Source organism: Bos javanicus, chromosome X (genome assembly GCF_032452875.1).
Source record: "Bos javanicus breed banteng chromosome X, ARS-OSU_banteng_1.0, whole genome shotgun sequence".
In the NCBI taxonomy this organism is placed as follows: Eukaryota; Metazoa; Chordata; class Mammalia; order Artiodactyla; family Bovidae; genus Bos; species Bos javanicus.
Genome location: NC_083897.1, coordinates 88,921,414 through 88,948,023, shown reverse-complemented (window position 1 = coordinate 88,948,023; position 26,610 = coordinate 88,921,414). Strand labels below are relative to the sequence as shown.

Sequence of the window (26,610 nt, the reverse complement as noted above, 5' to 3'; positions counted from 1 at the left end):
TTCAGCCAGAAGCCAATCTGTGGCAAGTCTTGGCTTGTTTCCCTTGTTTCCATCCCATCGGAAATCGGGTGTTTATCTGCTGTTGAATCAGCATTGCGTTGCACTTATTTGTAAAAGCAGAGCAACCAAAACTTTTCCCAGATCAACCTTCAATCCTAACCCCCCAAAATGGGCAAGGAAACGTAAAACAAATAAGTCCTGGTGGCTCAGCAGTAAAGCATCCACCTGCAATGCAGGAGGCGTGGGTTCGATCCCTGGGTCGGGAAGATCCCCTGGAAAAGGGAATGGCAATCCACTCCAGTATTCTTGCCTGGGAAATCCCACGGACAGAGGAACCCGCGGGCTATAGTCCATGGGGTTGCAGAGAGTTGGATACAGCTAACAGGCAGATCAAATCTTACTGCTGCCTCCACCTCTCCCTCAGGCCATCTCCATCCGGACTTCAAGTCAGAACAACCAATCAAAACCCAAGCCCCTCAGCCTTGCTGACCAATTGACATGGAGGCCCTCAAACCCTCTGTGCCAACTCTTAAGAGTGAATCAAAACTCCATAACTCTAACCCAGTGGGCACCCAGACTACTCAGTCAGTCTCCAGACCCAACCCAGGCCTTCTATCCAATTAGAATCCACACCCCTCAGTCCTAAGGACAAATAGGCATCAACTCTTCATAAGTCTTGCTTTTCCTCCACTGTCCCAGTCAGGGCAACCAGTTAGAATGGGAATTCCTCAGTTTTTCAGCCAATTGAAACAATTAGTATCAGGCCTCCCCCATATCCAGGTATCCAATCTGTCCTGGTCCCACTCACATCTAGCAGTACTATCCTCAGGCTCATCATTCAATCATGAAAGATAATAAATGAACTACAAACAAATCACAACCTCCCTCTTCATGGTTTCTAGCTTCCAAACCTTTATCCATGCTGTATCCCCTTCCTAATTCATTTCTATTCCCCACTGAGCAGTGAAGAAAGAGGCTTTTGTATATTTTCTACTTTTATTTGATAATAACAAACTGTATAAAAAGGGACAAGGAAGGCGGGGAGGCCCTGGATCTCCCCCTCTCTGCTTCCCCAAGCATCCCCCACCCCTAGGTCCCAGGAGAGACCACTCCCTTCCCGCCTTGTGGTGGGGTGGGGATTGACAGGCATGGAAATGGTGTGTGTGTGTGTGTTTGTGTATGGGTGTTGAGAGGGGTCAAGGATGGAGAGAGGGTCAAGAATTAGAGGGCCTTCCCTCATCACCCATCAGAGCTGGCACCCTGAGGAGGGGTCTTGAGGGAGCTTGTGATGGTCCACAGATGTGTCTCAGCCTATGAGACGGTAGAAGATCCAGCATCCAAAAGTGACCCAGTGACTGGCCCAGCTGAGCTCTGACCATTTGTGGACAGTGTATGCCATGCCGTAGCCCTGTGGGAAAGAGGTGATGGTTGGTCCCACTCAGCAAGAATAAAGATCTCAGGAAAACCCATCCTTTGCTCAAGGATGTTTCTGTGACTCCACTGCAACCCTGAGTGAGGCCCCAGAGAAGAGATTGAGTACATATGAAAGGTAAGCAGACTTAGTCTTTTTTCTTTTGTGTTTTCTCCTATTTTAAAAATTTAAATACGAGACAAGGCGATCCCACTCTCTGACCTGTACTCTCCCTTATATATAGAGTTCCTAGAAATTGAGTTTTTAAAAAGACAGACATTAGCAGAGGAGGTGAGTAGGCCATTTTCAGAAAAGGAAAAAAAATGAAATCGCTCTTAAACATATCAAAAGATACTCAGCCTCATGCATCATCCTTCCACTCAAACTGACAAACATATCTGTGAAGTGTGAGAGGCACTCTGTTATTGTTGTGACAAGCACGATCACACACTGCTGGTGGGAGGGTGAAAAGGTAACTTCTCCATTGCTATCAAGACTAGATCCTACAGTTCTGTCTGCTCCTCTGTGAATCCACATGGATGTGACGTTATTACTTGCTGTAGCATTACTTACAATAGAAAATGAGTGGAAAATCACCTGGGTGTTCACTGATAAGGGACAAACTATATTATATCACAATGGAAAAAATGAATGAGGATACTCTGTGTCTTTTTTAAAAAAATTATTTATTTGGCTGTGCCAGGTGTTGTGGTATGTGGGATCTAGTTCCCTGAATGGGGATCAAACCCAGGCCCATTGCATTGGGAGCTCAGGGTCTTAGCCACTGGACCAAGGAAGTCCCTTCTCTGTGTCTTAATGTGGGAAGTTTTCAGGAATTATGTGAAAAGAGCAACATGCAGCACAGTGTCATTCATGTGTTACCTTTAGGGTAAAAACCAGGGGGAGGGAATTAAAAATATTTTTTTATATCTGCTTATTATGCTTATATTTTAGAAGAATAGTTCAATACAATGAACAAAAATGGGTACCCATAAGAGGATGGAGGTAAGACGGTAGGAATAAGACTTTCCCCTGAATATCTTGTACACTGTTTGGTGTCTGAACCATGCGATATGCATTAACTATTTTTTTTTTTAGCTGTGCCTTGAGGATTGCAGGACCTTAGTACCCTGACCAGGGATTGAACCTGGGCCTCAGCAGTGAAAGCGCCATGTGCTAACCACTGGACTGCCAGGGAATTTCCTGCATTAACTATTTTTTAAAGTTTTAATAAAAAACCAACAATTTTATTTAAAAAGAAGCAAAACCCAGATTTTACACATTCAACCTGAATGAAAAATCAAAAATTGTTTTTTAATGACAAAATATAAAACATAAAGTTTTATTTTCAATTAAAAATTGAACTAAGGGAATTCCTGGTAGTCCAGTGGTTAGGACTAGGTCCTTTCACTGTGGTGGCCCAGGGTTCAATTCCTGGTCAGGGAACTAAGATCCCGCAAGATGCCTGGTGTGGCAAAAAAAAAAAAAAAAAGAAGCAAAACCTGGATCCTGTTAGTGCCATATAAATAAACATTACTTTCAAATTGTTTTTCATTTAAAGAGGAGTAAAATCTGGAATGTGCACACTCTACCTGAATAAAAACAGTATATACATTTTAACATACACTTTTAAAGTAGAATCCAGGATTTGCACAATCAATATAAGTAAAACTATTTTTAACAAATTAAATAAATAAAACTTGCAAGTTCTACCTAAGTAACAATATGATGAAATAATTAACTTTTAAAAAAGGAAAACTCAGATTTTATATTCTATCTATAGAAAATAAATTTTATAAGTAAAATAAACATATTTTGCACACTTTATCCAAGTAAAAGACCCAACAGTATCAATCAACCAGAGGGACAATGGGAGAGAAGGACAAAGGAGCAGTGGTTACCCAAGCTGGAGACATTGGACACAAGGTCCTCATGCCTTGTCTTCCACACCTTTGTTCTTATGGTTCTGATGAGCAGGTAGCACATCCCTGGGTGACCCCCAGCCCAGGGTCCCCCCCTCCCCGGGCCACCTTACCTGTTCCTCTGTGGTGTCGTCCACATCAACATCAAACAGGGAGCCCAGGTAGGCTAGGTGGAAGATGGCCAGGGCCCCAAAGAACAGGTTTAAGGCTCGCACCCCCAGGCCCTGTGGAAGACAGATGGATAAGCCTGGCAGCTGGACCTAATCACTGTCCTCCAATCCCACCTGGGCAGCTGCTCCCTGGGAAACACTCTGCTGCTGCTGCTGCTGCTACATTGCTTCAGTCATGTCTGACTCTTTGCAACCCCATGGACTGCAGCCTACCAGGCTCCTCCGTCCATGGGATTTCCCAGGCAAGAGTACTAGAGTGGGTTGCCATTGCCTTCTCCGAGGGAAACACTCTAGGCACAGGAATAAGGATGTCCAGGGCACCCCCTGCCAGAGTAGGAAAGAGATGGTTCTGATCCTCCTGGAGCTCAAGGGGTATCCAAGGATGAGGATACTGTTAGCTTGAGAATGTCCAAATTGGGGGAGATTCGAGCATTCAGGCAGAGGAGGAAGAATGATGGGTGGGGCTTTGAGTTGGGGGTTTATGGTGATAAACATTGGCTGGCTGGTTAGAGGCAAATCTGACATTCTCCATACTTCTTGTTGCCAAAAGAATGAGAAAAAAAAGACACAAACCAAAGCAAATCGCTACTATGACCTACAGGGCCCGCCTCTCCCCCTCTGACTTGCTTTGCTCAAGCCATCCTGGCCTCCTCACTATTCCTCAAATATTTCAGGCTCTCTCCCATCTCGGGGCCTTTACTCTGGTTGTTCCCTTTGCCCAAAATGCTCCCCTTCCTTACCTCCTTCAGTTAAAGAACTCAAAAGTCACTTCCCCACTTAAACTTGAAACCACTCATCCCTGATATTTCCCTCTCCCCTTCCCTTATGTATTTTCTCCTTGGCACTAATCACAACCTAACAAGCTACTACACTTAACTGACTTATTTTTTATTTACTGTCTCCCCTGTTAAAATGTTTGTCCCAGAGGGCTGAAATTTTGGTTTATTTTGTTCATCACTGTGTCTCCAGCACCTAGAACAGTGCCAGGTACCAGGAGGTGCTCAACAAATGTTCATTGGGAAAATAAACGCTAGGTAGGTATACAGCAGTTGCTTGATACATTCTTATTAGAGAGATGGATGCCAGTGAATAGAGGTGAGGTTATGAACATGGTTCAGGACTGGAAGAGAAAGCTGGGCACCATGAGATAGATATAAGATGGAAAGAGAAATAATTTTTGAAGGGGGGAGTTGACCACAAGGCTGCCTAGGCTGAATCCTCACCAAGCGATGCTGGTGTGAACAGTCTGGTGGGCACCGTTTTGATAAGACGCAGGCACTGAGAATCCGAGCCAGGCGCTTTCGGAGAACTAGGGCAGATGCAGGGAAGGGGAAGGTAAGACTGTCAGGTTAGCCTCAGGTGACAGTGGTTCCAGCCCGCCACCAACCAACACCAGCCACCCACCCCATCTGTTGGGTTGGGTTCTGCACTCACCATGCTCCACGTAAGTGATAAATGCCAGGGACAGCAGTACTGCAGCCAGGTGGAAGCTGAAGCCCTGGGGTGGGGTTGGAGGCAGTGAGGTGAGTGAGCAGGAGGCCCCACCACCCCCACCCAGCTACCATCCTGATCCCACTCTGCTCTGCTCACGTGCAAGAGGGCGCTGGCTGCATAGGTGACCAGCACGGCTGAGAAGGTCCCCAGGTGGAGAGCATTCTTGAAAACATCTACGGGGGTTGGGGAGAGGTGGGGCAAGAGTCTCCTAAGCTTTCCCCCTGCCCTTCCTGGGGGGCCATTAGGGCAGGGTGAGGATACCCACAACCTCTCAGGGCCCCCAGGATGAAGTCTCTCTATAATGGCCTCCAATTTCACATTATCTAAAACTTAGCTCCTGATTATCCCTCCCAACCTTTCCAAGTGTGGCCAATGTCAACTAAACCCTTCCAATGTCAACTAAACCCTTCCAATTCATCAGGACCAAAAGCCTCACTATCACCTTTGATCTGCTCCTCCCCTGACTCTCATAACCAAACTCTTAGCATATTCTGTCAGTTCCAGCTTTGGAGTTTATCCAGAATTTCACTTCTCCATTTCCACTGCTGCCCTCCTCAACACCCCGTCTTTCCTCACAATAGCCAGAGGATCCTGTTACAACAGGCCAAGGCAGCCCGTGGCCCTCCTCTGCTCATACCCCTGCTCTGTCTCTTTCAGAGAAAAAGCCAAAGTCCTCCCTGTGGGCAGAGAGACCCTATAGGACCAGGCTCTGTCACCTCTTAGACCTCACCTCCTGCCACTCATCCCCTTGCTCCCTCTGCTCCAGCCCTACTGGTCTCCTCACTGTGCCTCAAATGTGCCAGGTATACACCTGCCTCAGGGCCTGTGCACTGCTGTTCCTGCCATCTGTTACATTTCTCCCATACATATTTGCATTGATTCTTTCTCACCTCTAGGTGTTTGCTCAGACTAGCTCCTCAGGGAGACTTGCTCTGGTTGATTTATTTAAAATTGCATCCACTCCCACCCACACACCCCTAACACCCCCAGATCATCTTCACCTTCTCTCTATTTTTCTTACCACAGCACATATCACCACCTGAACTACTGTGTCTTTTTTAAAATTATACTGCTCCCCCCAACAAAAATGTCAACTCCACAAGGACAGAAGTTGTTTGGGAGGTTTTTTTGGTCCCTACTATCTTCAACTTGTTGTATGAATGTGAAAAGGGGTGTGGGTTGACTGCCAACCCTCTTGGAGTTATGACTTTGTGACTCACAGTTATTTAGCCAATAAGACATGGGCAGGTTCCAGCTTGTGACAACTTCCACCATGGACCGGGGCAACTCCACATTCAGTGGCTTAGAGACTGTCAGGTCCCTGTGGGCAAAAGAGACACGCAAACTTATTTGGGATTTAACCCACCTGAGAGTCACACTTTTGTTCTTAGTTGTTCCCTCCCCTGGGAGCATCCCCCCTCCTCCCTGATGCTCCTCTAGGCAGCACCCTGTGGGAGATGGAGCCCCCCAGCCCTCCCCACCATTCCAGGTGATCCTTCTCCTCGGTGAAGCCGGCCCCTGCCAACGTGGCCGTGGCTTCGGACAGAAAGCCCACAAAGTAGTTGCTGAAGTGGAAGGAGACAGCACTCTCGTAGGCTCGCAGCCACCTGGGGGAAAAGGAGCCAGAGAGAGAGGCATCATGCCCAGGTCCAGGCGTGACACCCCCCAATTGCCAGCATCCCTGGCCCCACTCCGTAGACTCACCTTACCATGGTGCCCCTAGGGGTCAGGAAGGCAGCAGAGAAGAAAGGAAAGAGAGTCAGAGAGGCCCTGGAAGCTGGTCTGAGTTGTTCATCGACAAGACAGACAGAAACATGGCAGCAAAAGAGGTGACAGTCATGCTATAATAGTCACACACACCCATCCTTCCATGCTCTGTTGGTTAGTTTCAGGTGGCTCAAATTGATGTGTGAGCTGCTCTATGATATGACATGGTCCCACGGCCTCACCTGGCCAGACATCCAGACCCAGCCACTGTTAGAGGCTGATCTCACAGCTACATGGGCAGACACACATACTATCAGACTCCCAGCTCTCTGACCAGATTCAGTGACCATAAGACACATAGAAGTCCTTTAGTTAGGCTCAGAGATCGTCAAGCACCCAGTTATGTACACGTACACAATTCTACACTTGAGACAGTCATCCTGTCAGTTGTACAATCAGACATGGTCAAAGACAGGAAACATCTTCCACTGGAAAAAGCGTAGGTTCTGGATTCAGGCCTGGGATTAATGTCTGGCTGTAGTTGGGTGACAGTGGGCAAGTCATCCCACCTTTCAGAGCCTCATTCAGCATCAGACACAATCAGCAGCCAGTAAGGAGAGGAGAAGTTCATGTAATCAAAGAGCTGGATGAAATCCTAGTCACACCAGGGGTGGATGGTCAGTCCTGCCCCTCTGTTGAACAATACTGAAGAGCCAGAGAAGGCAGATCCATAGGCAGAATCATCACAGACACACACACAACATGCCACAGATCCATTCCCAGCCACAGTTAGAGACAAGCCAGGTTTAGCCTATCTAGTGACAGCTACATGCTCCCATCACAGACAACCGCATAGCCAGCCAGCCAGCCAGAACTCCAGTCCCACACAAGGAGTCCCTGGCTGACAGGCAGAAACCCACACACACCTCTAGCCAGTGTCACAGACAGGTCAGCATCGCCAACCGACACATATCTGTTACTCTCTATTGCACTCATATAACTTGCTTCTAATGGTGGAATAGCAGAACAGATGGACAGACAGGTACAGTATGTAATGGAGTATCTACTGAGTTATAGGGCCAATCATGGTCAAACCAAAGCCTCAGACAAACACTCAGTCTCTGTCTAGTCACTGGGTAGATGATCAGTCTCAGACTCACAGAACCAATCAGTTATAGACTATGCCCCCACACCCAAGTCAGCCCCACTTGCCCTCAGCACCTGCCCTCATTTACCTGACTTTGCGTTTCTTGCTGTAGTAACAGAAGACAGATAGAAGCATTAAGAGACAAGCTCAGAGCTGGGGAGACCCCAGGTCCCTCCCCAACCCCCTCACTGCCGGGCAGAGGCCTCGAAGGCTGTGCTCACTTGCGAAGGAGGCGGTCACCATCAAGGGGAATGAAGTACGGGAAGAGGTAGGGCCCCACACAGGTGGACAGCACAAGGCACAGCAGGGCCAGCGCCAGGCTCCGGGCCACCTTCTGCAGCCATCGGCGGCTCTATGGGGATCAAGGCTCCATGAACACTGCCTCATGGTGGCTCCCACGGTCCCTGCCCACCTGTCTACCCAGGGCCTCACCAGCGGGTGACCTTGGACGGCCTGTAGGTAGCTGTGGAAGGATATCCAGGGCCCGAACACGATGGTGCCCACGAAGTAGAGGTAGCCCATGAACTCCACAGGCGAGGGCACTGCGCCCACCTCGCCCCTGTCCAGGTCGAAGCCCAGAGACACCGCCTTCATGGCCACGATCATCTGGGCCCCTACATGTGGTGCCCATGGTCAAGTGGATGAGAAGAGAGCAGGTAGCCATGGGGGGATGTGGGGATCACCAGGTTGAAAGGCGGTAGGAAAGAAGAGTGCAAGGGTGGAGAGTGGGCACAGGGTCAGACAGGCAGTTGAGCAGGTGGGCCCAGGACTGGCAGATGTTCTGACTCTATGGAGAGTCAGGCACGGACATGAGATGGGACAGACAGATGGGGTGGGGGAAGAGGCATGGTAGAGAGAAACACAGACGTGAGGGGAGTCTGAGGGCTGCGTGTCCAGTGAGCTAGGCAGATGAGGGAGAAGCATGGGGAAGGAAAGAGACAGGGTGGGGGGATTTAGGAGAGGTGGAGTGGGGCTGGAGGGCTGGGGCAGGGGACAGAGCCAGGGCTGCCTACCTCGCATCTTGTGCCATGTCACGGTATCCACCATGTGCATCTCACTGAGGAAAAAGGTGGTGATCTTGGCCCTATGACTCCCCTGGCCTCAGACACCGCAAAGGGGGGAAAACCAAGGTGCAGAGACAGCGTATTTTCCCTGCCCTGCACAACCTCATGGAGGAAGAGTTCTCCAGGGCTCCCTCCTCCAGGGGGAGCTCAAGTGCCACCTGTCCAGGGTAGCCCTCTGGAAAGAACAAGCTTCCCAGATTTCCACCACCTCCAGAAACATCCTATGCCCTCCCTGTCCTGGACAGTCTCATGAGGGGTGCCCTGGGGACCCACCCACCCCCACCCACCCACCCCCACCCACTCTTCTGCTGATGGTACAGGGATGAAGACTCACGCCCATACCCCATAAGCAGGTAGATGAGGATGGTGACGGAGAGGAAGACACCCCGATGGGAAGAATGTCGGCAGAGGAACAGGACGAGGTAGCACAGGAGGCTGAGCAGCACGACCCAAACCATGTGCAGCTGGAAGAAGTGGTAGAGGCTGAAGAAGCCACCTGCCACGGTGCTTGCATGCTTCAGGTAGGATGGCAACCCTTTGGGTGAAAGAAAGAGAGAACATGATAGGGAACTAGAGGAGGGTTGGTAGAAGGACAACCTGGGCAGAGTTCACAGCTCAGGCAAAGGCTTAGAGGTTGGAATGTGGTGGGATTGCAGGTGACACAAAGCAGGTTTTGGGGAGCTGGGGAGGCGGCTTGGGTTTAAAGAAAAGAGACATCTATAAAGGTCATTTTGGGAACCCTGGAGGAAATCTGAATAACTTATATTGGATAACACTATAGCATTGAGATTAAATTTCCTGAGGGGTGATGCTTTAGGCTATGGTTGTGGGGGGAAGATGTCCTTATTCTTGGGGGACACATGCAAGAGGATTTGGGGTGAAGTGTCAGCAGGTTATTCAAGTGATTCAGGAAGATGATCGAGCGATTGATAGAGCGAGCTAATGTGGCAGGATGTTGACAGTTGGAGAATCAGGTGATGCGTATATGAGTGTTCATTGTACTATTCTTTCAACTTAGCTTTGCAGTAACTTTGAAATTTTTCAAAATGATAAACCTGGGGAAAAATAAAACATCCATTTAAGATAAAAGAACAAGAAAAAAGAACGTGTAGAACTTCTGAGTCTCAGATTTCCAAAATTCTCAGCATCCTATAGGAACCTTGGGGACTTGGAATCTTATCTTTTAGATAAAGGCATGCCCTGGTTTGTGGAAACATTTCAGAATCTTAGAATCCAGAAATCTTATTATGATTCTAGAAATCCAGAATGCCAGCATTTTGGAAGCATAGAATGTGAGAATTTCAACATGTCAGAATCCCCAAACCCTGTGACATGGTACTTTGGGATACATGGTACTTTCCATAGCCCTGTGATATGTGCATTTCAGAATTTTATAACCTTGGGATGTAGGCATTTCAAGACCCCAAGATTTAAGAACCTCAGCTTTCAAGAGTCCCAGAACCCAGGGATACTGAAAGGCATGGTTTGGCATGGCAGGATGAGACTTGGTGTGATGTAGCATGGGGTGGCCAGGTTAGTAGGATGTGGGGTGGTAGAGTGGGGCTTAGCCTGGTGTGATGTGGTAGGCTGGACACATAGGAGCCTGGTTTGGCAAGATATGGCAGAATAAAGTGGGCCTTGGTATGGATAAATGTTGCAGGTGTGATATGGCTTGGCATGGTGGCCCATGGTGGGGCAGGCACTTACCAAGCCTCCAGAGGAGGCGGCAGGCGAGGCAGATGGCAAGGAGCAACCAGATCTGGTCAAGGCCCTGCTGGGCAGTAGGCAGGAGACAGCCCTGCAGCAGCTGCTGGAAAAATTCCTGGCGGCTGAAGGTGGCCATTGCGGACCCCCAACGAATGGATGGACAGATGGATAGACCTGCCAAAGGAGAGACACAGAGGAGGCTAGCTGGGATGTCCATGGGGCAGAGATGATGCTCAAGGGACGGATTTGAGCACTCAGATTTCAGTTTAGGGTATGGCGGGGGGAGGGTGCGAGTGTCAGGTACATCAGACTGAGCCGCCAACTGTGTGTGTATGTGTGTGTGTGTGTGTGTGGGGGGGTGTCCCGGGTGCCCATACATAGCCTGTGACCTGAGGTGAATGAAGGATCTGTGTTCTTGTACGCTGGGAACAGTCCGGGTCCGATGGTGATTGAATGGTGTACATTCTAGGCCTGTATATCAAATTGAAGGGCTCCCTGGTTTGAAAGGTAGAGTCACACTGTGTGGAGGGCAGAGCGGGAGATCCTGTGACACTCGGGGACCGTGTGCATCTCTCCTTGAACGGAGGTGGGGGGTGTCCTGTATCCCCCGCGCGCCCCATCCCACCCCCACCCGGCCTCCAACAAAGCCCTTCCCAGCCCCGGGGGCTGCAGGGAGGTGGAGATGGCGTTAAGGGACACGGCAGAAGGGGGAGTTGGAAAGGTGATGGAGAAGGGGCCCTAGCATACGCACTGCAGACCCGCAAGGGGAGGCCGACTCAGGATGCAAGCTGGAGAGCCGAGCGTGCACCACCGGGGACCTACCTGGCAGTAAGGAAGCTGCGGTCCAAGGGGCTGGGGACGTGCCGCCGCCGCGTCGTCGCTGCCTCCTCCCGGCAGCCTCCCCCGCAGGCCGCAAGGCCGGGACCAGCTGCAGCTCTCAGGGCGGCGCGGTGAGCGGGCCCTTTAAATCCCGGGCCGGTCCGGTCGGCCAATAAGAGAACGGGAGCGGGGCGGGGACGAAGGAGGAGGGGAGAGGGAGGATTGAGGGAAGGAGCTGGAGGTTGAGTGGAGCCGGGCGCGGAGGACGTAGGAGAGCGGAACGTTGGCTCCTGCAACTTTCCGACCTTTTAGTGTGCCAGTCCCTAAAGGGTCGCGTCGGGAGGTCTTCTGACCATCCAAGAAGAAACCGTCCAATCACCAAATTCCTAAACCGTGGAAGCCAAGATGGGAAAGATGGGGGAGGGAGGAGAGAAAGCCCGTTCCTCCACTCATCCGCCTCGCCCCTGAAACTGCCCACCCGCGCACGTCTTCGTGACACTGTTATGCCCCCGTTTCACAGATGGGAAAATAAACCGAGCTCTCTCCTTACCCATCCTTTGAGGGAACTATGGGAATTTCCAACCCTCCCCACCATCAGAGACCGGCCAGAAACACAAGTACTGACTGTGTCACCTGGGAGCACGAATTAGGCGCCTAGGCTTTCCCCTAGGGACTCCCAGTGAGCACTTAGCTTGTCACTGAGAACTGATTTGCAGGTTGACTTCCCCACCAGACTCACTCCTGCATTGAGGGTGACCCCAGCAACTACTGAGTGTTTCCTATGAACCAGGAGGCTAGTACAGAGCACCGATTTCCCGGTGGCTCAGCGGTAAAGAATCCGCCTGCAATGCAGGAGACATAGGAGACGCGGGTTCGATCCCTGGGTGGGGAAGATCTCCTGGAGAAGGAAATGGCAACCCACTCCAGTATTCTTGCCTGAAAAATCCCATGGACAGACGAGCCTGGTGGACTTCAGTCCATGGGCTCCTAAAGAGTCAGACATGACTTGGTGACTAACTTAACAGTGTCCCCAACAATGGTTTGAATTTGGGCTCTATCTGCACCAACTCTGAGAATTTATGAAGCATAAATCTGATTAAGGGCCTTTTTCCAAAGGAGCATTTATTGGGCACGAATTGCAGATTGAGCTATCAAGTGGAAGGAAGAAGAAAGCTAAAGTCAAGCTGGACCCCACCCTGGCCTGAGGAGCTAAATCAAACAGGTTCTAATCAGATTAATGCCTGCCTGTATGGAGCTGGGCAAGCCATGCCCATTCCCCAGGCTTCAATGTCCCTTTCTGTTAAACAAAATAGTGGGATTAGCAGTTATTTACTTGGAAATACCGATGGCAATTGGAAAAAAAAAAAGTATGTCTCCTCTCTTTAAAAAATGTTAACATAACGTTAAATAGAGTTTAAACACATAACATATATTACAAGTAAAAAGTATTTAACAGTTGATCCTTGAACAGCACAGGTTTGAACTGTGTGGTCCACTGATAGGTGGGTGTTTTAAATCCTGGGGTGTGGAGGAACCATGGGTATGGAGGGCCAACTATGAATTATACACAGATTAAACTCCTCCCAGTTGTTCAGTGGTCAACTGTAATGAATAATTACACAGGCCAGGTGCAGAATTATTAATTCCTTTCCTTAACAGCAGAATACAGGCCATAAATTTTGTGAATTGGACTTCATTCTAATTTTTTCCTCAGTTTTCAAACATACTCAAGTCAACAGTGACCCACAGCACAAGCAAGAACTATTTCCTTGTTTGCAAGACCTGGCATTTAAAACTGGAAGATCCTCACTATGCGTATCCTGAGCATCACAGACTTGATTGTTTCCATCTAGTCTTTTGATGTATGTGACAAAGAACCAGTCTCTAGATTCTAGGAGATATAAAGGGCATCTACAAATCAATAAGAAAAGGACAAACAACGCACTAGAAAATGGACAGTAGACATGAATAGGTAATTCAGAGAAGACACCTGAAATGGCCAATATGTATAATATATGAATAGATAACTGAATCTTTTTAGCTATCAAGGAACTGTAAAATTAAAACAACAGGTATGATTTCATATCTGCTAGATGTGATGTTTTATATTTTTACCACTGGAACTTAGTAGAGAGTGGACACTCATTAAATATTTCTCAGACTTTGTAAACTGTATAGTCATTATGGGTTATGGGTTCTAGGACATTTTTAATGGTCTCCCTGTAATTAAAGAGATGAAAATTAAACAAAGAGATCTCATTCTTTGCTTATTGTTGTTGTTCAGTCACCCAGTCGTGTCTGACTCTTTGTGACCCCACGGACTGCAGCATGCCAGGCCTTTCTGTCCCTCACCATCTCCCGAAGTTTGCCCAAGTTCATGTCCATTGCATCCTTAATGCCATCCAGCCATCTCATCCTCTGATGCCCTCTTCTCCTTCTGCCCCAGCAGCATGGACTTTTCCAATGAGTTAGATGTTCGCATCAGATGACCAAAATACTGGAGTTTCAACGTCAGCATCAGTCCTTCCAATGAGTATGCAGGGTTGATTTCCCTTAAGATTGACTGGTTTGATCTCCTTGCTGTCCAAGGGGCTCTTAGGAGTCTTCTCCAGAACCGCAGTTCAAAAGTATCAATTCTTCAGTGCTGAGCCTTCTTGATGGTCCAACGCTCACATCCGTATTTGACTACTAGAAAAACCATAGCTTTGACTATAAAGGTCCGTAAGTGGGTAATTTTTCTTTTAATTAATTGTCCTCTCAAGCCAGTCACCTCTTTTGGTGGGATCCAAAGGCATCAATTTTTCAGTGCTCTGCCTTCTTTGCAGTCTAGTTCTCATAACCTTAGCTTATTAGATTGGCAAAAACAAAAAAATTGCCAAGCCTCAGAATAATACCATTTTTTTCCTCTCTCTCCTTCTCTTTTTCTGTCTGTATCTATCTATAATTTTTTCTAAAGTATTTGATCATAGTTGCAGATGTGATGCCCCTTCAATTAAATTCAGTATGAATTTTCTAAAACAAAGACGTTTTCTTACGTTCTTACCAGCAGAATATGAGGGTTTCGATTTCTCCACATCTTCTCAAGCACTGTGTTATCTGACTCTTTTGGGTCTAGCCATCCTAGTGGGTGTGCTGATACTGTTGTTTTATAGGAAAAGGAAATCCTGGGTCACGAGCTGCCTTCCTTTATCAGGTCTTTTGGATTTCTTCCAATCTGGAACAACATCTTGCTCTTCCATTAACTGACACGATCTTGATGTTTTTGAAGAGCATAGGTCAGTGCTTTGGAAGAATGTCCTTAAATTTGGGTTTATCTGCTGTTATTTCAAGATTAGATTTGGATTATGCATTTTTGGCAGGAATTCCACAGCAGTGACGCTGTGTTCTCCTCAGTGTCTCCAGAATCACAAAGTATTTGTTAATTCATTTAATTAATACCAACTCAGACATGTTGGTATTAATTTTGATCATTCAATTAAGATGCTGTCTTCCAGGTTTCTCCAACGAAATGTACTCTTTCTCCTTTGTAATTAACATTAAGAAGTATCTTGTAGGGATATACTTTGAGATTATGTATCTCTCCTATTTTTCCTCAGAACTTCCACTCACCAATTTAGCATCCATTGGTGATTCTTGCCTGAAGCAATTAGTATTATGATGGTGGCACTACAGATGGTGACTGCAGCCATGAAATTAAAAGACGCTTACTCCTTGGAAGGAAAGTTATGACCAACCTAGATAGCATATTCAAAAGCAGAGACATTACTTTGCCAACAAAGGTTCGTCTAGTCAAGGCTATGGTTTTTCCTGTGGTCATGTATGGATGTGATAGTTGGACTGTGAAGAAGGCTGAGCGCCGAAGAATTGATGCTTTTGAACTGTGGTGTTGGAGAAGACTCTTGAGAGTCCCTTGGACTGCAAGGAGATCCAACCAGTCCATTCTGAAGGAGATCAGCCCTGGGATTTCTTTGGAAGGAATGATGCTAAAGCTGAAGCTCCAGTACTTTGGCCACCTCATGCAAAGAGTTGACTCATTGGAAAAGACTCTGATGCTGGGGGGGATTGGGGGCAAGAGGAGAAGGGGACGACAGAGGATGAGATGGCTGGATGGCATCACGGACTCAATGGATGTGAGTCTGAGTGAACTCCGGGAGTTGGTGATGGACAGGGAGGCCTGGTGTGCTGCGATTCATGGGGTCACAAAGAGTCAGACACGACTGAGTGACTAATTTGATCTGATCTGATATGATGATTTTCTTTTATTAATACATGTATAGCCAGTCCCAAAGAAAGGCAATGCCAAAGAATGTTCAAACTACTGCACAATTGTGCTCATTTCACATACTAGCAAGGTAATGCTCAAAATCCTTCAGGCTAGGTTTCAATAGTACATGAACCGAGAACTTCCAGATGTACAAGCTGGATTTAGAAAAGGCAGAGGGACCAGAGATCAAATTGCCAGCATTCATTGGATCATAGCAAAAGCAAAGGAATTCCAGAAAAACATCTACTTCTGCTTCATTGACTATGCTAAAGCCTTTGATTGTGTAGATCACAACAAACTGTGGAAAATTCTTAATGAGATGGGAATACCAGACCACCTTACCTGTCTACTGAGAAACCTGTGTGCAGGTCAAGAAGCAGCAGTTAGAACCAGACACGGAAGAGTAGACTGGTTCAAAATTGGGAAAGGAGTACGTCAAAGCTGTATATTTTCACTCTGCTTATTTAACTTATATGCAGAGTACATCATGCAAAATGCCAGGCTAAATGAATCACAAGCTGGAATCAAGATTGCTGGGAGAAATATCAACAACCTCAGATATGCAGATGATACCACTCTAATGGCAGAAAGTGAAGAGGAACTAAAGAGCCTGTTGATGAAGGTGAAAGAGGAGAGTGAAAAAGCTGGCTTGAAACTCAGCATTAAAAAAAAAAAAAAAAACAACTAAGATCATGTCATCCGATCCCATCTCTTCATGGCAAATAGATGGGGAAAAAGTAGAAACAGTGGCAGATTTTGTTTTCTTGGGCTCCAAAATCACTGCAGATGGTGACTGCAGCCATGAAATTAAAAGACACTTGCCCCTTGAAAGATGGGTCAATGACAAACCTAGACAGTGTATTAAAAAGCAGAGACATCATTTTGCTGACAAAGGTCCATATAGTCAAAGCTATGGTTTTTTCCAGTAGTCATGTATGCATGTGAGAATTGGACCATAAAGAAGGCTGAGAGCTGAAGAATTGAGGCTTTTGAACTGTGGTGCTTGAGAAGACTTTTTTTTTCTTTGCATTTTGTTTGTTTTCAATTAATTTATTTTAATTGGAGGATAATTACTTTACAATATTGTGATGGTTTTTGCCATACATCAACATGAATCCACAAGTATACCTGTCTCCCCATTCTGAAACCCCCTCCCACCTCCCTCCCCACCCTACCCCTTTGGGTTGTCCAAGAGTACCAGCTTTGGGTGCCCTGCTTCATGCATCGAACTTACATTGGTCATCTATTTTACAAATGGTAATGTACATGTTTCAGTGCTATTCTCTCAAATCACCCTACGCTCACCTTCTCCCACTGAGTCCAAAAATCTGTTCTTTTCAACAATCCCACTGCTGGGCATACACCCCAAGGAAACCAGAATGGAAAGAGACACATGTACTCCAATGTTCACTGCAGCACTATTTATGATAGCTAGGGCATGGAAGCAACCTAGATGTCCATCAGCAAATGAATAGATAAGGAAGTTGTGGTACATATACACAATGGAACATTACTCAGCTATAAAAAGGAATGCATTTGAGTCAGTTCTAATGAGGTGAGTGAACCTGGAGCCTATTATACAGAGTGAAGTAAGTCAGAAAGAGAAAGATAAATACTGTATATTAATGCATATATATGGAATTTAAAAAGACGGTACTGATGATCCTACATGCAGGGCACCAAAGGAGACACAGATGTAAAGAACAAACTTATGGAGAAGACTCTTGAGAGTTCCTTGGACAGCAGGAAGATCAAACCAGTCAATCCTAAAGGAAATCAACCCTGAATATTCATTGGAAGGACTGATGCTGAAGCTCCAATACTTTGGCTACCTGATGGGAAGAGCTGACTCAATGGAAAAAAAACTCTGATGCTGGGAAAGATCGAGGGTAAGAGGAGAAAGGGGCAACAGAGGATGAGATAGTTGGATGCCATCACTGACTCAATGGACATGAGTTTGAGCAAACTCTAGGAGAGAGTGAAGGACATGGAAGCCTGGCATGCTGCAGTTCATGGGGTCATAAAGAGTTGGACACAACTTAGTGACTGAACAAACTGGAATTTTACTGGGAAAAGAGCTTTGTCTTCTTCTCCATGTATTTATTCATTTGTTTATTTGTTTCAGTATGGGACTCATAATTTACAGGTTAAAATTTTAAAATAGTTAAAAGTTATTATTGTTATGTAGTTATAAAAGTAGCTTGATATAAAATTTGCATACCATAAAATTCACCTGAGTTAGTTGTACAATGCAAAGGTGAAGTGAACTGAAGTCGCTCAGTCGTGTCCGACTCTTTGCAACCCCATGGACTGTAGCCCACCAGGCTCCTCTGTCCGTGGAATTCTCCAGGCAAGAATACTGTATATGTATATAGAATATAGTATATTTATATAGGCTTAAGCAAAAATCACCCAAGTCTAATTTTAGGACATGGCGATCACTCCAAAAGAAGTCTTATGACTGTTAGCATTCACTCCTGTCCCTGAGCCCTAGGCAACCACTAATCTCTTTCTGGATTTGCTTATTCTGGACATTTCATATAAATGAAGTCATACAATCACAAATCTTTTGTGTCTTGTTTCTTTCACTGAGCGTAATTTTTTAAACTGTGATAAAATACACATAACATAGAATTTAGCATCTTAACCATTTTAAGTGCCCAGTTCAGTGATTAAATATATTCGCATTGTACAGTCAACACCACTATCCATCTCCAGGACTTTTTTCATCTTTCCAAAGTTAAACTCGATACCTATTAAACACCAACTCCTTCTTCCTTCTTCCCCAAACCCCTGGCAACCACCATTTTACTTTCAGTTTCTAGGAATTTGGGCTGTCTGAGGAGGCCTTACAAAGAGCTGAGAAAAGAAGAGAAACAAAAAGCAAAGGAGAAAAGGAAAGATATAAGCATCTGAATGCAGAGTTCCAAAGAATAGCAAGGAGAGATAAGAAAGCCTTCCTCAGTGATCAGTGCAAAGAAATACAGGAAAACAACAGAATGGGAAAGACTAGAGATCTCTTCAAGAAAATTAGAGATACCAAGGGAACATTTCATGCAAAGATGAGCTCGATAAAGGACAGAAATGGTATGGACCTAACAGAAGCAGAAGATATTAAGAAGAAGTGGCAAGAATACACAGAAGAACTGTACAAAAAAGATCTTCACGACCCAGATAATCACGATGGTGTGATCACTCACCTAGAGCCAGACATCCTGGAATGTGAAGTCAAGTGGGCCTTAGGATGCATCACTATGAACAAAGCTAGTGGAGGTGATGGAATTCCAGTTGAGCTATTTCAAATCCTGAAAGATGATGCTGTGAAAGTACTGTACTCAATATGCCAGCAAATTTGGATAACTCAGCAGTGGCCACAGGACTGGGAAAGGTCAGTTTTCATTCCAATCCCAAAGAAAGGCAATGCCAAAGAATGCTCAAACTACCACACAATTGCACTCATCTCACACACTAGTAAAGTAATGCTCAAAATTCTCCAAGCCAGGCTTCAGCAATACGTGAACTGTGAACTTCCAGATGTTCAAGCTGGTTTTAGAAAAGGCAGAGGAACCAGAGATCAAATTGCCAACATCCTCTGGATCATTGAAAAAGCAAGAGAGTTCCAGAAAAATATCTATTTCTGCTTTATTGACTATGCCAAAGCTTTTGACTGTGTGGATCACAATAAACTGTGGAAAATTCTGAAATAGATGGGAATACCAGATCACCTGACCTGCCCTCTTGAGAAACCTATATGCAGGTCAGGAAGCAACAGTTAGAACTGGACATGGAACAACAGACTGGTTCCAAATAGGAAAAGGAGTTCGTCAAGGCTGTATATTGTCACCCTGCTTATTTAACATATATGCAGAGTACATCATGAGAAACGCTGGGCTGGAAGAAGCACAAGCTGGAATCAAGATTGCCAGGAGAAATATCAATAACCTCAGATATGCAGATGACACCACCCTTATGGCAGAAAGTGAAGAGAAACTAAAGAGCCTCTTGATGAAAGTGAAAGAGGAGAGTGAAAAAGTTGGCTTAAAGCTTAACATTCAGAAAATGAAGATCATGGCATCTGGTCCCATCACTTCATGGCAAATAGATGGGGAAACAGTGGAAACAGTGTCAGACTTTATTTTTTGGGCTCCAAAATCACTGCAGATGGTGACTGCAGCCATGAAATTAAAAGACGCTTACTCCTTGGAAGGAAAGTTATGATCAACCTAGATAGCATAATACAAAGCAGAGACATTACTTTGCTGACAAAAGTCCGTCTAGTCAAGGCTATGGTTTTTCCAATGGTCATGTATGGATGTGAGAGTTGGACTGTGAAGAAAGCTGAGTGCCAAAGAATTGATGCTTTTGAACTGTGGTATTGGAGAAGACTCTTGAGAGTCCCTTGGACTGCAAGGAGATCCAACCAGTCCATTCTAAGCGAGATCAGTCCTGGGTGTTCATTGGAAGGAATGATGCTAAAGCTGAAACTCCAATACTTTGGCCACCTCATGCGAAGAGTTGACTCATTGGAAAAGACCCTGATGCTGGGAGGGATTGGGGGCAGGACGAGAAGGGGATGACAGAGGATGAGATGGCTGGATGGCATCACCGACTCGATGGACATGAGTCTGAGTGAACTCCGGGAGTTGGTGATGGACAGGGAGGGCTGGCGTGCTGCGATTCATGGGGTCGCAAAGAGTCAGACACGACTGAGCGACTGAACTGAACTGAACTGAAGTACTTATGTAAATGGAATCATGCAGTATTTGCCCTTTTGTAACTGGCTTATTTCACTTAGTATAGTGTCCTCAAGACTCACCCATATTGTAGCATCTGTCAGAATCTCCTTCCTTATTCAGACTGAATAATATTCTGTTGTATGTATATGCTACATTTTGTTTATCCATTCATCCATCAGTAAATGCTTGAGTTGCTTCCATCTTTTGGCTACTATGAACACACACAGGTGTATAAATACCTCTCCGAGTCCCTGCTTTCAATTATTCTCATATTGTATGTCCAGACATGGAATTGCTGTATCATTTGTTAATTCTATTTTTGGTTTTCTGAAGAACTGCCATATTGTTTCCCACAGTAACTATCATTTCATATTCCCACCAACAGTGCACAGGAGTTCCAACAAGGTTATCCTCACCAACCTTTTTTTTTTTTTTTTGCTATTTTATTTATTTATTGTTATAGTAGTCACCCTAATGAGTATGAGGTAGTATCTCAATGTGATTTTGCCTTGTAGTTCCCTAATGATTAGTGATGTTTATAATCTTTTCATGTGATTATTGACCCCATTTATATATATTCTTTGGTGAAATGTCTATTCAAGTCCTTTGCTCATTTTAAAATGGTTGTTTTTGAGTTGTAAGGGTTCTTTGTATGTTCTGGATATTAGCCCCTTATCAGAGATAGATGATTCATAAATATTCTTTCTCACTCCATGGATTGCCTTTTCATTCTGTTGATTGTGTTCTTCAATGCACAGGAGTTCTTAATTTTGACATAACCAAATTACCTATTTTTTGTTTTGTTGCCTGTGGTTTTGGTGTCATATCCAAGAAATCATTACCAAATCCATGAAGCTTTCTCCTCTGTTTCCTTGCAAGAATTTTATAGTTTTAGCCCATACATTTATATGTTTGATCCATTGTAAGTTAATTTTTGTATACAATATGATCCAACTTCATTCTTTCACATGTGGATATCCAGTTTTCCCAACATCATTTGTTTAAAAGAATTATCATTTTTTATTTTAATGCTCAGATTTTTCTAGTTTTGGCCAGTGGGGTTCTCTTCAAGCTGGCTCCTGTGTCCTTTTGACATGTCTCCATCATTTTTTGAGCACATCTGTTCTTTAGATCACATCAAGAGGTTTCAGGCTCATCTTGTACTTTCCCAGTCCTGGCTCTGGAGTCAGCCATTTCTCCCAAGAAGCTTCATTTCTTTTTAGTGGATAATGGCACTTACGACACCAAGATCTGGGTACTAAAAGTGCTCATTTCTTCTGTAATGTTGCTGACTCTAGGCACTCTCAGTGGACAGAATTAGGATATAAATATAGACACGTGTATGTTATGAATCCATATATACATATGTTTGTAAATCCATACACATATCTATCTTTCTCCTTATATATTCAAATCCTTGAAAACCTGACATCTACAATACCAATCCAACACACCAGAGTGTTCATCCGAGCCTTTCCCTTTTCTGTTTGTAACTCTCTTCTCTAATAGTAAGAACCCTGATTCTCATTAGCCACAAGAATTTTACTTATTTGCTCAGCCCTAAAATACACATTCAGTAGTTTCAGATTTACTAACCTGATTCACTGTGGAAGAGAAGTCTACCAACTAGAGGTCAGTATTTTCTTATAGTCCTTTTTTGTCTGTAGCCTGATGGATACCTGTTCAAGAGTTGCTTGAGTCTGGGACTTCCCTGGTGGTCCAGTGATTAGGACTCTGCACTGTCACTGCAGAGGGCATGGGAGATCCCCTGAAGAAGGAAATGGCAACTCACTCCAGTATTCTTGCCCAGACAATTCCATGGACAGAGGAGCCTGGTGGGCTACAGTCCACAGGGTCGCAAAGAGACAGACATGACTGAGTGACTAACATTTTTCACTTTCACTTTGGGGAACTAAGATGTTAAAAAAAATTACTTGGGTTTGTTCTTCCTGGTCCCCTTCAGTGAAGCTGTGTTTGAAATGTGATTAAGGTTCACTTGTTTCTGTCTGTTTTAGGATTTTCCCCTACCCTGGTTAACTTCATTTATTTTTTAAAGTATGTGAAATATTAACATGGTTTCAAAAGTCAGAACTATATCAACAAGTGTGTTGTGACAACAAGAAGTGTCATTTCTCTGTCCCATTCCTTCCAGCTGGCTCCCACCCACCCCTCTAGGCAACCAGTTTCAATGCTTGATGAAACACTCGCCTCTGTGTATTTCTTTTTGGTAAAGGTAAGCAAGTCTACATGTGTTTTCTTATATCATCTTCTTATTACACAAAGGGTTGCATACTATAGATCCTTTTGGGTACTTTGCTTTTTTCCCACTTAACGGTATGTCCTAGAAATCACTCCTCATCCATCCATAACTTTCTTCCTCTATCTTTTTGCAGCTACCTAGGACTTCGTTGTGTGACTATACCACAGTTTGTTCAACCAGTCTATGTATAGGAAATCATACTGTTGCCTGCTGCTGCTAAGTCGCTTCAGTCGTGTCCGACTCTGTGCGACCCCACAGACGGCAGCCCACCAGGCTCCCCCGTCCCTGGGATTCTCCAGGCAAGAACACTGGAGTGGGTTGCCATTTCCTTCTCTAATGCATGAAAGTGAAAAGTGAAAGTGAAGTCGCTCAGTCGTGCCCGACTCTTAGTGACCCCATGGACTACAGCCTACCAGGCTACTCCGTCCGTGGTATTTTCCAGGCAAGAGTACTGGAGTGGGGTGCCATTGCCTTCTCCGTACTATTGCCAGGATTTTGCAATTATCAATCATGCTGCAGTGAATAGCCTTGTGCATATATATTTTCACATTGTTGGAAGTGTATCTTTAGGGCCAAATGCTGGAAGTGGGATTGCTAGGGTGAAAGAGAAACATGTGTGCATTTTTGTTAGATGTCATGTTCCCTTGCACTGGGGTTGTAAAAAGGTTGTTTAAAAAGCATGAAGAAGAAAAGCTGCTATTCACAAGAGAAACCAAATCATCTTTATTGCAGCCATTCAATAGTTCATATTGGTTTTAAGATCTGAGGGATTTAATTACCCAAAGACTGATTTTAACAGTCATTGAATTTCGCTGATATTGTCAGGGCCTCTGCAGGTGGGTGCACCCTCCCCAACACAACCTGATGCTGCTATAGAAGCTTCTTTCACTGGTGGCTCAGATGGTAAAGAATCTGCCTGTAATGCAGGAGACCCGGGTTTGCTTCCTGGGTCAGGAAGATCCCCTGAAGAAGGGAATGGTTACCCACTCCAGTATTATCAGGAGAATTCCGTGGTGGGATGAACCTGGTTGGCTAAGGTTCATGGAGTCGCAAAGAGTCGGACATGACTAAGTGACTAACATTTTCACTTTGGGCTTACCTTATGGCTCAGCTGGTAAAGAATTTGCCTGCAATGTGTTCGATCCCTGGGTTGGGAAGATTCCCTGGAGAAGGGAAAAGGCTACCCACTCCAGTATTCTGGTCTGGAGAATTCCAAGGACTGTATAGTCGATGGAGCTGCAAAGTCGGACACGACTGAGCTACTTTCACTTTCACTTCAATTTCATTTTCCAGAGGCAGCAACTGAGGTCACACATGACAAGTCACAGGTGTGGCCATCTTGAAAGGTGATTTAAAACCTGTCTGGGCTCTAGGTGATTTAAAAAAATTATTTGTTTATTGGTTACACCATGCAGCATGTGGAATCTTAGTTCTTTGACTAGGGATCGAACCTGTGCCCCCATACTTTGGAAGGTGGAGTCTCAACCACTGGACCTCCAGGGAAGACCCCTAGGCGATTTTAGAGATTATTTATTTCTTTGTAAGATCCAAGATCTTCTAGAAAATCTAATTAAAGCCCTCTCCTTAGGAACACATTGAGAAAGAGAAAAGCAGCCCCCCACACCCAGGAGCTGGCCTCACACTCACAGCCAGAACCTGGTGTCCTCCTATTGAATGTGAACAGTTTTGTAGCATATCTGCCTTAGACAAGGCCACTCTGCAGCTGCCCTAGATCAGGACACAAACAAGACCATGTCATAATCACATCTGAACACAGTCAGAGCATGTGCATTGTCCAAGTCATAAAAATTACCAAGTGATTCCCTAACCTGGTTAATATGCTGTTCTTTACCAAATACAACTCATTTTAGTCTTCCCTCTTTCAAGATAAGATTTAATGATACCCAATCATAGAATAACTCCACCTCCAATCCAGAGCAAAACTCTGCTTCCTTAAACCCTCCTCCAAGTCACCTAACAGCAGCCCAAATCCTAGAAGAAATCTTCTCTAGCACCCTCTTACTTAGACACCCCACAGTGTGAGCTGTCCTTTGTTGCAAGGAGCAATCAACTTGTTCAAGCACAGGTGTGGGGTCCTTTGAATGAAGGGCTTTGACTGTACTTAGAGATTTCACAGCAAATTCAAGGACTCTTTGGAACCTCTAGTCCACGGACTCTTAATTAAATGGCCTTGTGACTAGAGTATTGGTCACGTCATTAAATAGTTGGAGAACGTGAGGTCTAGACAGATGAACGGACTTCCTCAAGCACTCCTCTGAGCTGGTAGCTGGGTGGCAACTGGAAACCATGGTGGCTGGGCCCAGGAAGAGATATATGTCCAGCAGATATGGGACCTGTCCCCAAGGCCCATTCCAGCCCAGCCAGACCCCAAGAGGAGGTCAACAGCGCCCCCTGCCCCCAGCACAGGCCACAGAACTCGCAGCAGCACTCTCACATGATTGTGTCTGAAGGATGGCTTCTTGCCCTCCCTTATCCAGCTTTCTCTCTGCATATTGGAATAGTAAGATCCCAGGTTGAGGTGAGGGATAAAGGAACTCCCACCCCTGGAATTCCCTCGAGGAATTTCAGGCAGTGAGGTATCAGCCCAAAGGGTTTCATCCTCCCTGGTCCAGCTGCTCTGAGTCGCAGAGCCTGGTCCCTCACAGTCACCGGAAGCATACCTTATTCCCATCTGTTTCCCTTCTCATACCTCCCTGCCTTTGCCCATGCCATGCCCTCTGCCTGGAATGCTGTTCCTCTACTTGTCATCCTTGAGCTCTCCTGATTTCCCTTCAAGATCCAGCTTGCTATCACCTGTGAGGTGTTGGGGTAATCGTTCCCACCTCCTGCCTTTGGCACTCCCACACCCTGGGCAGACACTCCCTTCATAAGCCTTATCACACAGGAGTGCCTGTCTCCCCACTAGGCAGGGCCTGCACATCTGTTCTCTCTGGGGCCCCCAGTGCCTGGGCTGGGCTGCGCTGCGGTTCCAGGGGGTGTCCAGCAAGGACTGACTACAGGACTCTATCGAGCAGCCAACTAGTGTGGGTGAAGGAGAGAGGTGCTGCGGGCCTCTGTCTGCCCAGAGTGTGCTTGGGATAGGGCTGCCAAGAGGACCTTCTGGATTTATGGGGGTACTGAGGCTCCCTTTCCAGTCATATTGCCCTCTGCTTCCTGCTCCACTCCACCTGCCGGCTGCTGCCTCTGTTCCTTCCAGAGTCCATGTGGGCTTCTCCATAGCTCCTGGCACCCCAGGGCCTCCTAGCACACTGTCCCCTACCCCAGGTCCCCCTGGTGCCCCAAGATCTGAAAGCGCTGATCTCATGTCGAGCTGTTCAAGCTGTGGGCTTATGCTAATTAGGGCTTCCCTTGTGGCTCAGCTGGTAAAGAGTCCGCCTGCAATGCAGGAGACCCTGGTTCGATTCCTGGGTTGGGAAGATCTGCTGGAGAAGGGATAGGCTACCCACTCTGGTATTCTTGGGCTTCCTTAGTGGCTCAGCTGGTAAAGAATCCGCCTGCAACGAGGGAGACCTGGGTTTGATCCCTGGGTTGGGAAGATTCCCTGGAGAAGGGAATGGCTACCCACTCCAATATTCTGGCCTGGAGAATTCCATGGACTGTATAGTCCATGGGGTTGCAAAGAGTTGGACATGACTGAGTGACTTTCACTTTCACTTTGTGCTAACTGAGCCTGACACCTGGAAGGCTGCAGCATGGGTGTCTGTCAAGCCATTGAGCCCTATCCCCTGCCAGGGATATCATCTCTATGGCACATCCTCGACTGTTCTCCCTGTGAAAGACAATGCCATCCCACAGAGTCAACAGAGACCAGTGCTCCTGACAAGGGGCCTAGGATGGTTTCTTAGATAAAGATTCAGCTACACTCAGGAAGTTTCAGAAGCTTATTCT

The 26,610-nt window shown here is 45.9% G+C and overlaps 1 protein-coding gene across 4 annotated transcripts; it reads right to left on the bottom strand.

The window, feature by feature from the left end:
* Positions 1 to 977: 977 nt before the first annotated feature.
* On the bottom strand, positions 978 to 11,579 carry PORCN (porcupine O-acyltransferase). Of its 4 annotated transcripts, XM_061409985.1 has the most exons (15): positions 11,445 to 11,579; positions 10,623 to 10,796; positions 9,258 to 9,450; positions 8,865 to 8,908; positions 8,284 to 8,465; positions 8,073 to 8,203; positions 7,940 to 7,957; positions 6,702 to 6,716; positions 6,479 to 6,604; positions 6,218 to 6,318; positions 5,094 to 5,170; positions 4,938 to 5,001; positions 4,727 to 4,812; positions 3,447 to 3,557; positions 978 to 1,408 (listed from the first exon to the last, which is right to left on the bottom strand). In XM_061409985.1, the coding sequence occupies exons 2-15, from the start codon at positions 10,756 to 10,758 to the stop codon at positions 1,307 to 1,309; spliced, it is 1,386 nt and encodes a 461-aa protein (XP_061265969.1). In that variant the 5' UTR covers positions 10,759 to 10,796; positions 11,445 to 11,579; the 3' UTR covers positions 978 to 1,306. The 4 variants fall into 4 exon arrangements, with proteins under 4 accessions (XP_061265969.1, XP_061265970.1, XP_061265972.1 ...); XM_061409986.1 differs by lacking the exon at positions 7,940 to 7,957; XM_061409988.1 differs by lacking the exon at positions 11,445 to 11,579 and having other exon boundaries at positions 9,258 to 9,970; positions 10,623 to 10,707.
* Positions 11,580 to 26,610: the final 15,031 nt, after the last annotated feature.

Bases quoted from the DNA above. Each gene is read 5' to 3' on its own strand.
- PORCN (XM_061409985.1), bottom strand. From the start codon at position 10,758: ATGGCCACCTTCAGCCGCCAGGAATTTTTCCAGCAGCTGCTGCAGGGC. The intron at 9,451-10,622 runs GTAAGTGCCTGC...TTTCACCCAAAG, and splicing joins CCGCCTCCTCTGGAGGCTTG to GGTTGCCATCCTACCTGAAG. The intron at 8,204-8,283 runs GTGAGGCCCTGG...TGATCCCCATAG, and splicing joins CCGTCCAAGGTCACCCGCTG to AGCCGCCGATGGCTGCAGAA.